Here is a 13,447-nt window from a genome sequence, read left to right as displayed (position 1 = left end):
CCACAGCGATGTCCCCATCCCCACAGCAGTGTCCCCATCCCCACATCACTGTCCCCAACCCCACAGCAGTGTCCCCAGCCCCACATCACTGTCCCCAGCCCCATATCAATGTCCCCAGCCCCACAGCAGTGTCCCCAGCTCCGCGGCGATGTCCCCAGCCCCATATCAATGTCCCCAGCCCCACAGCAGTGTCCCCAGCCCCACAGCGATGTCCCCAGCCCCACATTGATGTCACCAGCCCCACAGCAGTGTCCCCAGCCCCGCAGTGATGTCCCCAGCCCCACATCGATGTCCCCAGCCCCACATCACTGTCCCCAGCCCCACAGCAGTGTCCCCAGCCCCATATCAATGTCCCCAGCCCCGCAGTGATGTCCCCAGCCCCACATCAATGTCCCCAGCCCCACATCACTGTCCCCAGCCCCACAGCAGTGTCCCCAGCCCCACAGCGCTGTCCCCAGCCCCACAGCGCTGTCCCCAGCCCCACAGCAGTGTCCCCAGCCCCATATCAATGTCCCCAGCCCCACGGCGATGTCCCCAGCCCCACGGCGATGTCCCCAGCCGGTGTCCCCGTGCTGCGTTACTGCTCTGCAGTGGTGCAGCCGCGGTCGCTGCAGCCGCAGTCGCTGCCGTCCGACCTCCCGCTGCAGCTCGGGCCCAGCCGCTCCCCCCCCAGATGTGCCCAGATGTTCTGCTCCCCCCACACCCCCCAACACCCGGAGCCGGGCTGAGCTCTGCTGCCGCCTTTATTATCCGGGGACCCCCCCAGACCCTGTGCCCCGAAACACGGGGACCCCCCACCCCCAGCCCCGAGCTCTAGTGGGGACACAGGCGGGTCAAAGCGCTGCTGGGAGGATGAGGGGGGAGCGGGAGGAAGATGAGGGAGGAAAGCGCCTCCCCCCGAAGGGATCAGGGGTCGTGCAAAGTGGCTGCAGAGGACGGCGATGGAAGAGTTGGTGTGTGCCTGCCGCCATCAGTAGGGTTCAGAGTGAACATCATCAGTAGGGTTCAGAGTGAACGTCGTCAGTAGAATTCAGAGTGAACTTCATCAGTAGGGTTCAGAATGAACGTCACCTGTAGGGTTCAGAGTGAACATCAGTAGGGTTCAGAGTGAACGCCATCAGTAGGGTTCAGAGTGAACATCACCAGTAGAATTCAGAGTGAACATCATCAGTAGAATTCAGAGTAAATGTCATCAGTAGGGTTCAGAGTGAACGTCATCAGTAGGGTTAAGAGTGAACATCAGTAGGGTTCAGAGTGAACATCACCAGCAGGGTTCAGAGTGAACGCCATCATTAGGGTTCAGAGTGAACGTCATCAGTAGAATTCAGAGTAAATGTCATCAGTAGGGTTCAGAGTAAATGTCATCAGTAGGGTTCAGAGTGAACGTCATCAGTAGAATTCAGAGTGAACATCATCAGTAGGGTTCAGAATGAACGTCATCAGTAGGGTTCAGAGTGAACGCCATCATTAGGGTTCAGAGTGAACGTCATCAGTAGAATTCAGAGTAAATGTCATCAGTAGAATTCAGAGTAAATGTCATCAGTAGGGTTCAGAGTGAACGTCATCAGTAGGGTTAAGAGTGAACATCAGTAGGGTTCAGAGTGAACATCACCAGCAGGGTTCAGAGTGAACGCCATCATTAGGGTTCAGAGTGAACGTCATCAGTAGAATTCAGAGTAAATGTCATCAGTAGAATTCAGAGTAAATGTCATCAGTAGGGTTCAGAGTAAATGTCATCAGTAGGGTTCAGAGTGAACGTCATCAGTAGAATTCAGAGTGAACATCATCAGTAGGGTTCAGAATGAACGTCATCAGTAGGGTTCAGAGTGAACGCCATCATTAGGGTTCAGAGTGAACGTCATCAGTAGAATTCAGAGTAAATGTCATCAGTAGGGTTCAGAGTAAATGTCATCATTAGGGTTCAGAGTGAACGTCATCATTAGGTTTCAGAGTGAACGTCATCAGTAGAATTCAGAGTGAACGTCATCAGTAGGGTTCAGAGTGAACGTTGCCACTGTTTGCACGAGGAGGCCCCGCGCCGGCACCGGAGCGGCTGGGCTGCCTGCTGGGGTGCCCGGGGATACCGTGAGCGGGCCCCCATCCTGGGGGTGCCCGCCGGGCGCCCCCTAAGTGCCGTGCTGGGCTGCGGGGCCGCTGTGGCCGCCGGCCAGGAGCCGCATCTCCTCGTTGTGCATGGAGTGTCGGCGCAGCAGCGTGCGGCGCGCGGCGGGCAGGGGGGGCAGGAACCCCGCTCTTCCCGAGCCTTCCGCGGGGAGGTTCCCGGAGCCGCGGCGCTCCAGCCGCCCGGGCGGCACGGCCGAGGCTGCGAGGCGGCGTCCCGGCGGGGGCGAGAGGGTCCAGGGGCTCCCGTCGCTCTCGAGGGGCTCCCGGCGAGCGGGCACCGCGGTTCTTCGCGGTGGCGGCGGCCACGCGGCCGGCACGCGGTCGGCCCAGGCGGCCTCGCGGCCCTCCACGCTGTGTCTCCGCGGGCGAGCGCCCAGGCTCAAGCCCTCCAGCCCCGCTGCCAGCCGCTCCCCGGCTCCCCGCGGCCCCTCCGGAGCCACCAACCCCCAGGGCTCCGAGTTGAGGCGCTTGAGCGGGCGCCCGCGGCCTCGCGGCGTCTCGGCGGCGGCGCCGGGGGGCGGTTGCGGGAAGCAGAAGACGTCGCGCTCCTCTTCCTTCTCGCTCCCCGCCGGCGACGCCGCCGTCCGCACCTCGATGTCGGAGGGCGACATGCAGAGCGCGGGCGAGCGCTTCTCCTCGGCGGCGGCGGCGCCGGCGCCCGGCGAAGGCGGCGAGTTGAGGTACTGCCGCGTGGTCTTGGTGCCACAGGGCGAGGTGTCGCTGGTGATGATGATCACCTCTTTGCCGCGCGCCGCGCAGGCGTCCAGCAGCACCTGCAGCGTCTCGCGGTCGCCGCGGTTCAAGGCGTAAACCAGAGCGGAGGCTCCAGCGTAGTCGCGGGCGCTGGGGTCGGCGCCGTGGGCCAGCAGCTCGGCCGCCACGGCGGGGCCGGCGCGCTCGGCGCACGCGTGCATCAACGCCGTCTTGCCGGCTTTGTCGGGGATGTTGGGGTCGGCGCCGTTTTCTAGAAGGTACCGCACCATGCGGGGCTGTTCCGGAGGGTCGGCGTAGGCGGCGCGGCACGCGGCCATCAGGGGTGTGGTGCCGGCGGCGTTGCCCTCGTTGATGTACGCTCCCCCTTCCAGCAGCAGCCGCGTCAAGCGGAACTTGCCCTGGGCCACGGCGCGCAGCAGCGCGGACCCTTCCGGAGGCACCGACGGCGGCGCCGGGCGACGCGCCGGGCTCGGCATCGCGCGGTCACGGCGACGCCAGGTCACTGCGAGGGAGACGCAGGCGGTGGAGGCAAGCCCCGAGGGGACAGTTCCCACCGGGAGGGGGTAATTCCCATGGGGAGGGGGGTAATTCCCAGGAGGAGGGGGTAAATCCCATGGGGAAGGGGTAAATCCCATGGAGAAGGGGGCAGTTCCCATGGGGAAGGGGGTAATTCCCATAGGGAGGAGGTAAATCCCAGGAGGAGGGGGTAATTCCCATGGGGAGGGGACAATTCCCACCAGGATAGAGGAATCCCCACTGGGATGGGGTGATCCCCACCAGGATGGGGTAATTCCCATGGGGAGGGGGCAATTTCCATGGGGAGGGGGCAGTTCCCATGGGGAGGGGGTAATTCCGATAGGGAGGGGGCAATTCCTATGGAGGAGGGGTAATTCTCACTGGGAGGGAGCAGTTCTTATGGGGAGAGGGTAATTCCCATGGGGAAGGGGTAATTCCCATGAGGAGAAGGGAATTCCCATGATGAGGGGGTAATTCCCACGGGGAAGGGGTAATTCCCATGAAGAGGAGGCAATTCCCATGAGGAGGGGGCAATTCCCATGGGGAAGGGGCAATTCCCAGGTGGAGGGGGTAATTCCCATGGGGAAGGGGGTAATTCCCATGGGGAAGGGGGCAATTCCCACCAGGATGGAGGAATCCCCACTATGATGGGGTAATTCCCATGGGGAGGGGGCAATTTCCATGGGGAGGGGGCAGTTCCCATGGAGAAGGGGTAATTCCTATGGGGAGGGTGTAATATCTACTAGGAGGGGCAGTTCCCATGGGGAGGGGGCAATTCCCACCAGGATGGAGGAATATCCACCAGGATGGGGCAATTCCCACTGGAAGGGGGCCCCTCTGCCCCACCCCTTCCCCTCCTGCGCGCCCCCAAATCCCCTTCCTGCACCTCCTCCTCATGCCCCTGCCCATAGACCCCCCTCAACCCCTCCTGCCCCCCCAATTCGCCCCCTGCCCCCCATCCTGCTCCCCAATCCCCCTCTGCGCACCCTCTCCTGCCCCCCCATCCCCTCCTGCCCCCCAATTCCATCCTGCAACCCCCCTGGCACCCCCTCCTGCCCCCCAGTCCCCCCCTGCATCCCCTCTAGTGCCCCCCATTCCCTCCTGCTCCCCAATTCCCCCCCTGCACCTTCTCTCCTGCCCCCCCATACCCTCCTGCCCCCCAATTCCATCCTGCACCCCCTCCCCTGCCCCCCAATCCCCCCCTGCCCTCTCTCCCAGCCCCTCCTGCCCCCCAATTTTCCCCTGCACACCCCCTGCCCCCCATCCTACACCCCAGTTCCCTCCTGCACCCCGTCTGCCATTCTCTCCTGCCCCCCAATCCCCCCCAGTACCCCTTCCCCTGCCCCCTATCCCCTCCTGCACCCCAATTCCATCCTGCACCCCCCTCTGGCATCCTCCCCTGCTCCCCAATTCCATCCTGCACCCCCTCTGGCATCCTCCCCTGCTCCCCAATTCCATCCTGCACCCCCTCCCCATCCTCTCATGCCCCCCAAAACCCCCCTGCAACCCCTCTCCCGCCCCCCCCATCCCCTCCTGCACCCCAATCGCCCCTTGCACCCCCTCCCCTGCCCTCCAACACCCCTCTGGCATCCCCCCCTGTCCCCCAATCCCCCCTGCACCCTCTCCCCTACCCCTCATCCCCTCCTGCCCCCCCAATTCCATCCTACACCCCTTCCCTTGCCCCCCCAGCACCCCCGTACCCCCTCTCCTGCCCCTCATCCCCTCCTGCTCTCCAGTTCCCCCCTGCCCCCCATCTTTTTCCCCCCATCCCCTCCTGCATCCCCGCATGGTTCCCATGGCAACCGCAGCTCCTCCGCTCTCTGACCAGCCAAGGAAACAGGGGAGACCCCCCGACCCCCTCCAGTTTCCCCAGTCCCCCCAGTTCACTAACCCCCCCCCTCATTCCACCACCGAGCCCAGAGCGAGGACCCCCCCCCCCCCCATCCCTCCCTTCTCTCCCCCATCCCTTCATCCCTTCCTCCGTTACCATGGCAACCGGAGCGTGGTACCCAGCAGCGATGGGTCCTGGGCCCGTTTGCCCCTGGGATGGGGGGGTCGGGGACGCGGCCCGCGGGCCCCCATCCCGCTGGGGTTGGGGGGAGGCGGCCGAGCTTCTCCGGGGGGATCCTGCCCCCCCCCTGCAGCGCTATTTTCGGCGGCTGCAGGAGGAGTTTTGGGGGGGGGGGGGTTGGACTGGGATGAATCACCCGGTGCAGCCAGCGAAGCACCCGCTGCGAGAGACGCTGCAAGGGAGGGAGGGAGGGAGGGAGATGCTGGGGGGCCTGGAGCAGTGGGGCTGGGGGGCAGCACCGAGAGGGGATGGGGGATGGGGGGCAGCGGGGGTGGGGGGCACAGTGCAGTGGGGCTGGGGGGCAGCATTCAGAGGGGATGGGGGCTGCGGGGCAGCGGGGATGGGGGGGCACAGTGCAGTGGGGGCTGGGGGGCAGCGTGGACAGGGGATGAGGGCTGTGGGGCAGCAGGGATGGGGGTCACAGTGCAGTGGGGCTGGGGGACTATGGGGCAGTGGGGCTGGGGGCTGTGGGACAGCGGGTCTGGGGGGCTATGGGGCAGTGGGGCTGGGGGTCACAGTGCAGTGGGTCTGGGGGCTGTGGGGCAGCGGGGCTGGGGGCTATGGGGCAGTGAGGCTGGGGGTCCCAGTGCAGTGGGGCTGGGGGCTATGGGGCAGTGGGGCTGGGGGCTATGGGGCAGTGGGGCTGGGGGGTCACAGTGCAGAGGGTCTGAGGGCTGTAGGGCAGCGGGGCTGGGGGCTATGGGGCAGTGGGGCTGGGGGTCACAGTGCAGTGGGGCTGGGGGGCTATGGGGCAGCAGGGATGGGGGGGCACAGTGCAGTGGGTCTGGGGGCTGTGGGGCAGTGGGCCTGGGGGTCACAGTGCAGTGGGGCTGGGGGGATGGGGAGGAGTGGGGCTGGGGTTCACAGTGCAGTGGGGCTGGGGGCTGGAGGGCAGCGGATCTGGGGGACTACGGGGCAGTGGGGCTGGGGCCTGTGGGGCAGCGGATCTGGGGGCTGTGGGGCAGTGGGGCTGGGGGGGTCCCAGTGCAGTGGGGCTGGGGGCCGTGGGGCGGGAGCCCCTGCCCCCCCCCCGATCCCCCCCCCCCGATCCCCCCCCCCCCCCCCGCATACACTCCCGCCCCCCGGCCCCGTTCATTCATCCATTCATCAGTCCCTCGTTCATTCATTCATCCTTTCCCTCCGCCGCGCCCTTGGCCCCTCCCCCTCTGCCCACATTGGCCCCGCCTCCCCTCTGATTGGCTCCCCCGCTCCGCTTGTCCCCGCCTCCCTCCTCTCCCATTGGTTCCTCTGCCCCGCTTGACCCCGCCTCCCCATCGCTGATTGGCTTTCCCTCCCCCTTAGCCCCGCCCCCCTTTTCCCATTGGCTCCTTCTCAGCCAATCAGCGCGCGCTTTCCCTCTGGCCCCGCCCCTTTCCCGCCGGGCCCGCGGAGCGGCTGCGCCTGCGCGGTGAGTGCCGGGGGGGGGGAGCTGCCCCGTGACCCCCCAGCCCCCCCCCATGGCCCCCCCAACCCACCCCCCCCGTGTCCCCTGAACCCCCCCGGCCCCCCATGTCCCCCCCACGTGCCTTCCCTGTCCCACCTGCCTCCCACCACCCACCGTTTCCCTGCGTCCCCGGGGCTGCTTCGTGTCCCCCCCCGTTCCCTTGTCCCCTCTCCCCGCATTGTCCCTTGACACCCCCCAACCCATCTGTGCTCCCTCCACCCCCTTGTGTGTCCCCCACCCCATCGTGTGTCCCCCCCTTGGTGTCCCCGGCCCCCATTTGTGTGTCCCCCACCCCATAGTTCCCCCCATCCCCATGTCCCCCCCGAGCCCCATGTCACCCCCCCATCCCCTCGTGTCCCCTCCCATTTGTGTCCCCCCCCACCCACTTGTGTCCCCCCCACCCCATAGTTTCCCCCCATCCCCATGTCCCCCCCGAGCCCCATGTCACCCCCCATCCCCCGTGTCCCCCTAACCTCCCCCCGTGTACCCTGAACCCCCCCCCCGGCCCCCCCATGTCCCTCCCGTGTCCCCCATTGTGCCTCCCCTGTCCCCACCTGCCTCCCCCCACCCCGTTTCCCTGCGTCCCCGGGGCTGCTTCGTGTCCCCCCCCGTTCCCTTGTCCCCCCCCACCCCCCCGCATTGTCCCTTGACACCCCCCAACCCATCTGTGCCCCCTCCACCCCCTTGGTGTCCCCCCCACCCCCTCTTTGTGTCCCCCCCATTTATGTCCCCCCATCCCCTTTGTGCCCCCCCATTTGTGTCCCTCGATTTATATCCCCCATCCCCTTTGTGCCCCCCCATTTATGTCCCCCCCATCCCCTTTGTGCCCCCGCAATTTGTGTCCCCCCATTTATGTCCCCCATCCCATTTGTGTCCCCCCATTTGTGTCCCCCCCACCCCACAGTGTCCCCCCATTTATGTCCCCCCAGCCCCTTTGTGCCCCCCCGATTTCTGTCCCCCCAGCCCCTTTGTGCCCCCCCATTTATGTCCCCCTCCCCTTTGTGCCCCCCGATTGTGTCCCCTCCATTTATTTCCCCCATCCCATTTTGTGCGCCCCCGATTTGTGTCCCCCCCGTTTAAGTCCCCCCACCCATTTGTTCCCCCCAACCCCTCGTGTCCCCCCCCCACCCCACAGCGTCCCACCACCCATTTGTATCCCCCCCCCTAGTGTCCCCCCTAACCCCTTGTCCCCCCCAATCCCCTTTGACCCCCTCACCCGTGTCCCTGTGTCCCCCCCCCTCACCCCCTTTACCCCCCCCCAGCCCCCGCCATGGCCTCCCGGGGGGGCCGGGGCCGCGGGCAGATGACGTTCAACGTGGAGGCGGTTGGAATCGGCAAGGGGGACGCGCTGCCCCCCCCCACGCTGCAGCCCTCCCCGCTCTTCCCGGTGAGTCCTGGGGGGGGCGTGTGTGTGACCCCCCCTGAGCCTGACACACTCACTGCATGTGTGACCCCCCCAGCTGAGCCCTGACACACTCACTGCGTGTGTGACCCCCCAGAGCCCTGACACACTCACTGCGTGTGTGACCCCCCCCCAGAGCCCTGACACACCTCACTGCATGTGTGACCCCCCAGCTGAGCCCTGACACACTCACTGCACGTGTGACCCCCGAGAGCCCTGACACACTCACTGCATGTGTGACCCCCCCCAGCTGAGCCCTGACACACTCACTGCATGTGTGACCCCCAGAGCCCTGACACACTCACTGCATGTGTGACCCCCCAGAGCCCTGACACACTCACTGCATGTGTGACCCCCAGAGCCCTGACACACTCACTGCATGTGTGACCCCCCAGCTGAGCCCTGACACACTCACTGCATGTGTGACCCCCAGAGCCCTGACACACTCACTGCATGTGTGACCCCCCAGAGCCCTGACACACTCACTGCATGTGTGACCCCCCCCCCAGCTGAGCCCTGACACACTCACTGCGTGTGTGACCCCCCAGCTGAGCCCTGACACACTCACTGCGTGTGTGACCCCCCAGCTGTGAGCCCCTGACACACTCACTGCATGTGTGACCCCCCCAGAGCCCCTGACACACTCACTGCATGTGTGACCCCCCAGAGCCCTGACACACTCACTGCATGTGTGACCCCCCAGCTGAGCCCTGACACACTCACTGCATGTGTGACCCCCAGAGCCCTGACACACTCACTGCATGTGTGACCCCCCAGAGCCCTGACACACTCACTGCATGTGTGACCCCCCAGAGCCCTGACACACTCACTGCGTGTGTGACCCCCCAGAGCCCTGACACACTCACTGCATGTGTGACCCCCCCCCAGAGCCCTGACACACTCACTGCGTGTGTGACCCCCCAGAGCCCTGACACACTCACTGCATGTGTGACCCCCCCCAGCTGAGCCCTGACACACTCACTGCGTGTGTGACCCCCCAGCTGAGCCCTGACACACTCACTGCGTGTGTGACCCCCCCAGAGCCCTGACACACTCACTGCATGTGTGACCCCCCCCCAGCTGAGCCCTGACACACTCACTGCGTGTGTGACCCCCCAGCTGAGCCCTGACACACTCACTGCGTGTGTGACCCCCCCCCAGCTGAGCCCTGACACACTCACTGCGTGTGACCCCCCCAGAGCCCTGACACACTCACTGCATGTGTGACCCCCCAGCTGAGCCCTGACACACTCACTGCGTGTGTGACCCCCCAGCTGAGCCCTGACACACTCACTGCGTGTGTGACCCCCCCCCAGCTGAGCCCTGACACACTCACTGCGTGTGACCCCCCCAGAGCTCTGACACACTCACTGCATGTGTGACCCCCCAGCTGAGCCCTGACACACTCACTGCGTGTGTGACCCCCCAGCTGAGCCCTGACACACTCACTGCATGTGTGACCCCCCCCCAGCTGAGCCCTGACACACTCACTGCGTGTGTGACCCCCCAGCTGAGCCCTGACACACTCACTGCATGTGTGACCCCCCCAGAGCCCTGACACACTCACTGCACGTGTGACCCCCCAGCTGAGCCCTGACACACTCACTGCGTGTGTGACCCCCCCAGCTGAGCCCTGACACACTCACTGCATGTGTGACCCCCCAGCTGAGCCCTGACACACTCACTGCATGTGTGACCCCCCCCAGAGCCCTGACACACTCACTGCATGTGTGACCCCCCCAGAGCCCTGACACACTCACTGCATGTGTGACCCCCCCCCAGCTGAGCCCTGACACACTCACTGCGTGTGTGACCCCCCAGCTGAGCCCTGACACACTCACTGCGTGTGTGACCCCCCAGCTGAGCCCTGACACACTCACTGCATGTGTGACCCCCCAGAGCCCTGACACACTCACTGCATGTGTGACCCCCCAGAGCCCTGACACACTCACTGCATGTGTGACCCCCCAGCTGAGCCCTGACACGCTCACTGCATGTGTGACCCCCCAGAGCCCTGACACACTCACTGCATGTGTGACCCCCCCCAGCTGAGCCCTGACACACTCACTGCGTGTGTGACCCCCCAGCTGAGCCCTGACACACTCACTGCATGTGTGACCCCCCCAGAGCCCTGACACACTCACTGCGTGTGTGACCCCCCCAGAGCCCTGACACACTCACTGCGTGTGTGACCCCCCAGCTGAGCCCTGACACACTCACTGCGTGTGTGACCCCATCCCTCCCCCTTGCACACGCGTGTCCCTGGCACCAACCCTTGCACACGCGTGTCCCCGTCTCTCCCTCTCGCACACAGCGTGTCCCCTGAGCTCTAACCCTCGCACACGCGTGTCCCCGTCTCTCCCCCCTCGCACACGCGTGTCCCCCCCGCTCACTGCCTCTTGCACGCGCGTGTGCAGCCCCTGGAGCAGCGGGCGCTGGGGCTGCCGGGGGGCGAGGAGGGCGACTACGTGCTGGCGCTGAAGCAGGAGCTGCGCGGGGCCATGAGGAGCCTCCCCTACTTCATCAAACCCGGGGCGCCGCGCAGAGGTGGGGGCTGCCCCATAGATCCCCCCCTGCCCCATAGATCCCCCCCTGCCCCATAGATCCCCCCCCTCCTGCCCCATGGATCCCCCCCTTCTGCCCCATAGATGCCCTCCTGCCCCATGGATCCCCCCCTTCTGCCCCATAGATGCCCTCCTGCCCCATGGATCCCCCCCTTCTGCCCCATAGATCCCCCCCTGCCCCATAGATCCCCCCCTTCTGCCCCATGGATCCCCCTTCTGCCCCATAGATCCCCCCCCTGCCCCATAGATCCCCCCCTTCTGCCCCATAGATCCCTTCATGACCCATAGGTCCCCCCCTTCTGCCCCATAGGTGCCCTCCTGCCCCATGGATCCCCCCCTTCTGCCCCATAGATCCCCCCCTGCCCCATAGATCCCCCCCTTCTGCCCCATAGATCCCCCCCTGCCCCATAGATCCCTCCCTTCTGTCCCATAGATCCCCCCTGCCCCATAGATCCCCCCCTTCTGCCCATAGATCCCCCCCTGCCCCATAGATCCCCCCCTTCTGTCCCATAGATCCCCCCCTTCTGCCCCATAGATCCCCCCCCTGCCCCATAGATCCCCCCCTTCTGCCCCATAGATTGCTCTCCTGCCCCATAGATTCCCCCCCAGCCCCATAGATCCCTCCATGACCCATAGATCCTCCCCCTTCTGCCCCCATAGATCCCCCCCTGCCCCATAGATCCCCCCCCTTCTGCCCCATGGATCCCCCCTGCCCCATAGATCTCCTCCCTGCCCCACTGCTGGGACCCCCCCACTGCCCCATAGACCCCCCTGCCCCATAGATCAGACCCCCTTGCCCCATAGATCCCCCCCTTCTGCCCCATAGATCCCCTCCTTCCCCATGGATCTCCCCCTGCCCCATAGATTTCCTCCCTGCCCCACTGCTGGGACCCCCCCACTGCCCCATAGACCCCCTGCCCCATGGATCGGACCCCCCTGCCCCATAGATCGGACCCCCCCTGCCCCACAGATGGGACCCCCCCCGCCCCATAGATTCCCCCTCCTGACCCATAGATCCCCCCCCTGCCCCATAGATCCCCTGCCCCACGAATCAGAGCCCCCCCCTACCCCACGGATGGGACCTCCCTCTGCCCCATAGATCCCCCCTCCGCCCCATAGATCCCTCCATGACCCATAGATCCTGCCCAGCCCCATAGATCACACACCTCCTGCCCCATAGATCCCTCTATGACCCATAGATCCTCCCCCTTCTGCCCCATAGATCCCCCCCCTGCCCCATAGATCCCCCCCTTTCTGCCCCATGGATCCCCCCCTGCCCCATAGATCTCCTCCCTGCCCCACTGCTGGGACCCCCCCACTTCTGCCCCATAGATCCCCTGCCCCATAGATCGGCCCCCCCTGCCCCATGGATCGGACCCCCCTGCCCCATAGATCCCCCCCTGCCCCATAGATCCCCTGCCCCACGAATCAGAGCCCCCCCTACCCCACGGATGGGACCCCCCCTGCCTCATAGATTCCCCTCCCCTACCCCATAGATTCCCCCCCAGCCCCATAGATCCCTCCATGACCCATAGATCCTCCCCCTTCTGCCCCATAGATCCCCCCCTGCCCCATAGATCCCCCCCTTCTGCCCCATAGATCCCCCGCCTGCCCTATAGATCCCCCCTTGCCCCACTGCTGGGACCCCCCCCACTGCCCCATAGACCCCCAGCCTCATGGATCGGACACCCCCCTGCCCCATAGATCCCCCCCCTGCCCCATAGATCCCCTGCCCCACGAATCAGAGCCCCCCTACCCCACGTATGGGACCCCTTCTGCCCCATAGATTCCCCTCCTGACCCATAGGTTCCCCCCCAGCCCCATAGATCACACACCTCCTGCCCCATAGATCCCTCTATGACCCATAGATCCCCCCCCTTCTGCCCCATAGATCCCCCCCAGCCCCATGGATGGGACCCCCCCCTCAGTCCCCATGGCCCTCCCTGCCCCACGGGACCCCCCCTGCCCCATAGACCCCCCCCCCCCAGCCCCATGGGACCCCCAGCCCCACTGTCCCCCCCAGACATCGAGCGCTACTCGGATCGGTACCAGCTCTGCAGCCCCGTGGACAGCGCCATCGACTGGAGCCCAGGTGGGGCTGGGGGGACATGGGGGGGCTGGGGGGGACACTGGGGGGGCTGGGGGGACCCTGACCACCCCCTTCTGCCCCCCCAGACTGGCGGCGGCTCCCGCGGGAGCTGAAGATCCGTGTGCGGCGCCTGCGCAAGAGCCGTGAGTGACCCCCCCAGAATCCCCTCCCCCCTTTTCCTTCTTCCCCCCTTTTCCTTCTTCCCCCCTTTTCCTTCTTCCCCCCTTTTCCTTCTTCCCCCCTTTTCCTTCTTCCCCCCTTTTCCTTCTTCCTCCCTTTTCTTTCTTCCCCCCCTTTTCCTTCTTCCTCCCTTTTTCCTCTCCTCCTTTTTCTCTCCCCCTTTTTCCTCCCCTTTCCTCTCCCCCTTTTCCTCTCCCCCCTTTTCCTCTCCCCCTTTTCCTCTCCCCCTTTTCCTCTCCCCCCTTTTCCTCTCCCCCTTTTCCTCTCCCCCTTTTCCTCTCCCCCTTTTCCTCTCTCCCCCTTTTTCCTCTCCCCCTTTTCCTCTCCCCCTTTTCCTCTCCCC

At 65.5% G+C, this 13,447-nt stretch overlaps 2 protein-coding genes across 2 annotated transcripts in view; one reads left to right on the top strand and one right to left on the bottom strand.

Moving 5' to 3' along the window:
- Positions 1-2,126: 2,126 nt before the first annotated feature.
- Positions 2,127-3,314, bottom strand: ANKRD34A (ankyrin repeat domain 34A). Its single transcript, XM_069878376.1, has one exon. The coding sequence runs from the start codon at positions 3,312-3,314 to the stop codon at positions 2,127-2,129; it is 1,188 nt and encodes a 395-aa protein (XP_069734477.1).
- A 3,482-nt stretch (positions 3,315-6,796) lies between these two features.
- The window catches only part of POLR3GL (RNA polymerase III subunit GL), a 9,205-nt gene continuing 2,554 nt past the window's right edge, over positions 6,797-13,447 (top strand). The window contains exons 1-5 of the mRNA XM_069878374.1: positions 6,797-6,833; positions 8,132-8,256; positions 10,689-10,818; positions 12,859-12,927; positions 13,011-13,067. Coding sequence (XP_069734475.1) covers positions 8,140-8,256; positions 10,689-10,818; positions 12,859-12,927; positions 13,011-13,067 — 373 coding nt within the window. The 5' untranslated portion in view covers positions 6,797-6,833; positions 8,132-8,139. The remainder of the gene's footprint in view (positions 6,834-8,131; positions 8,257-10,688; positions 10,819-12,858; positions 12,928-13,010; positions 13,068-13,447) is intronic.

The sequence above is a fragment of the Phaenicophaeus curvirostris genome, chromosome 29, assembly GCF_032191515.1.
Source record: "Phaenicophaeus curvirostris isolate KB17595 chromosome 29, BPBGC_Pcur_1.0, whole genome shotgun sequence".
Taxonomy (NCBI): Eukaryota; Metazoa; Chordata; class Aves; order Cuculiformes; family Cuculidae; genus Phaenicophaeus; species Phaenicophaeus curvirostris.
Note: the sequence above shows the minus strand (reverse complement) of the source record. Positions and strands in the feature narration are given on the sequence as shown.

Excerpts from the sequence above, each read along its gene's own strand:
- ANKRD34A (XM_069878376.1), bottom strand. The coding sequence starts at position 3,314 with ATGCCGAGCCCGGCGCGTCGCCCGGCGCCGCCGTCGGTGCCTCCGGAA.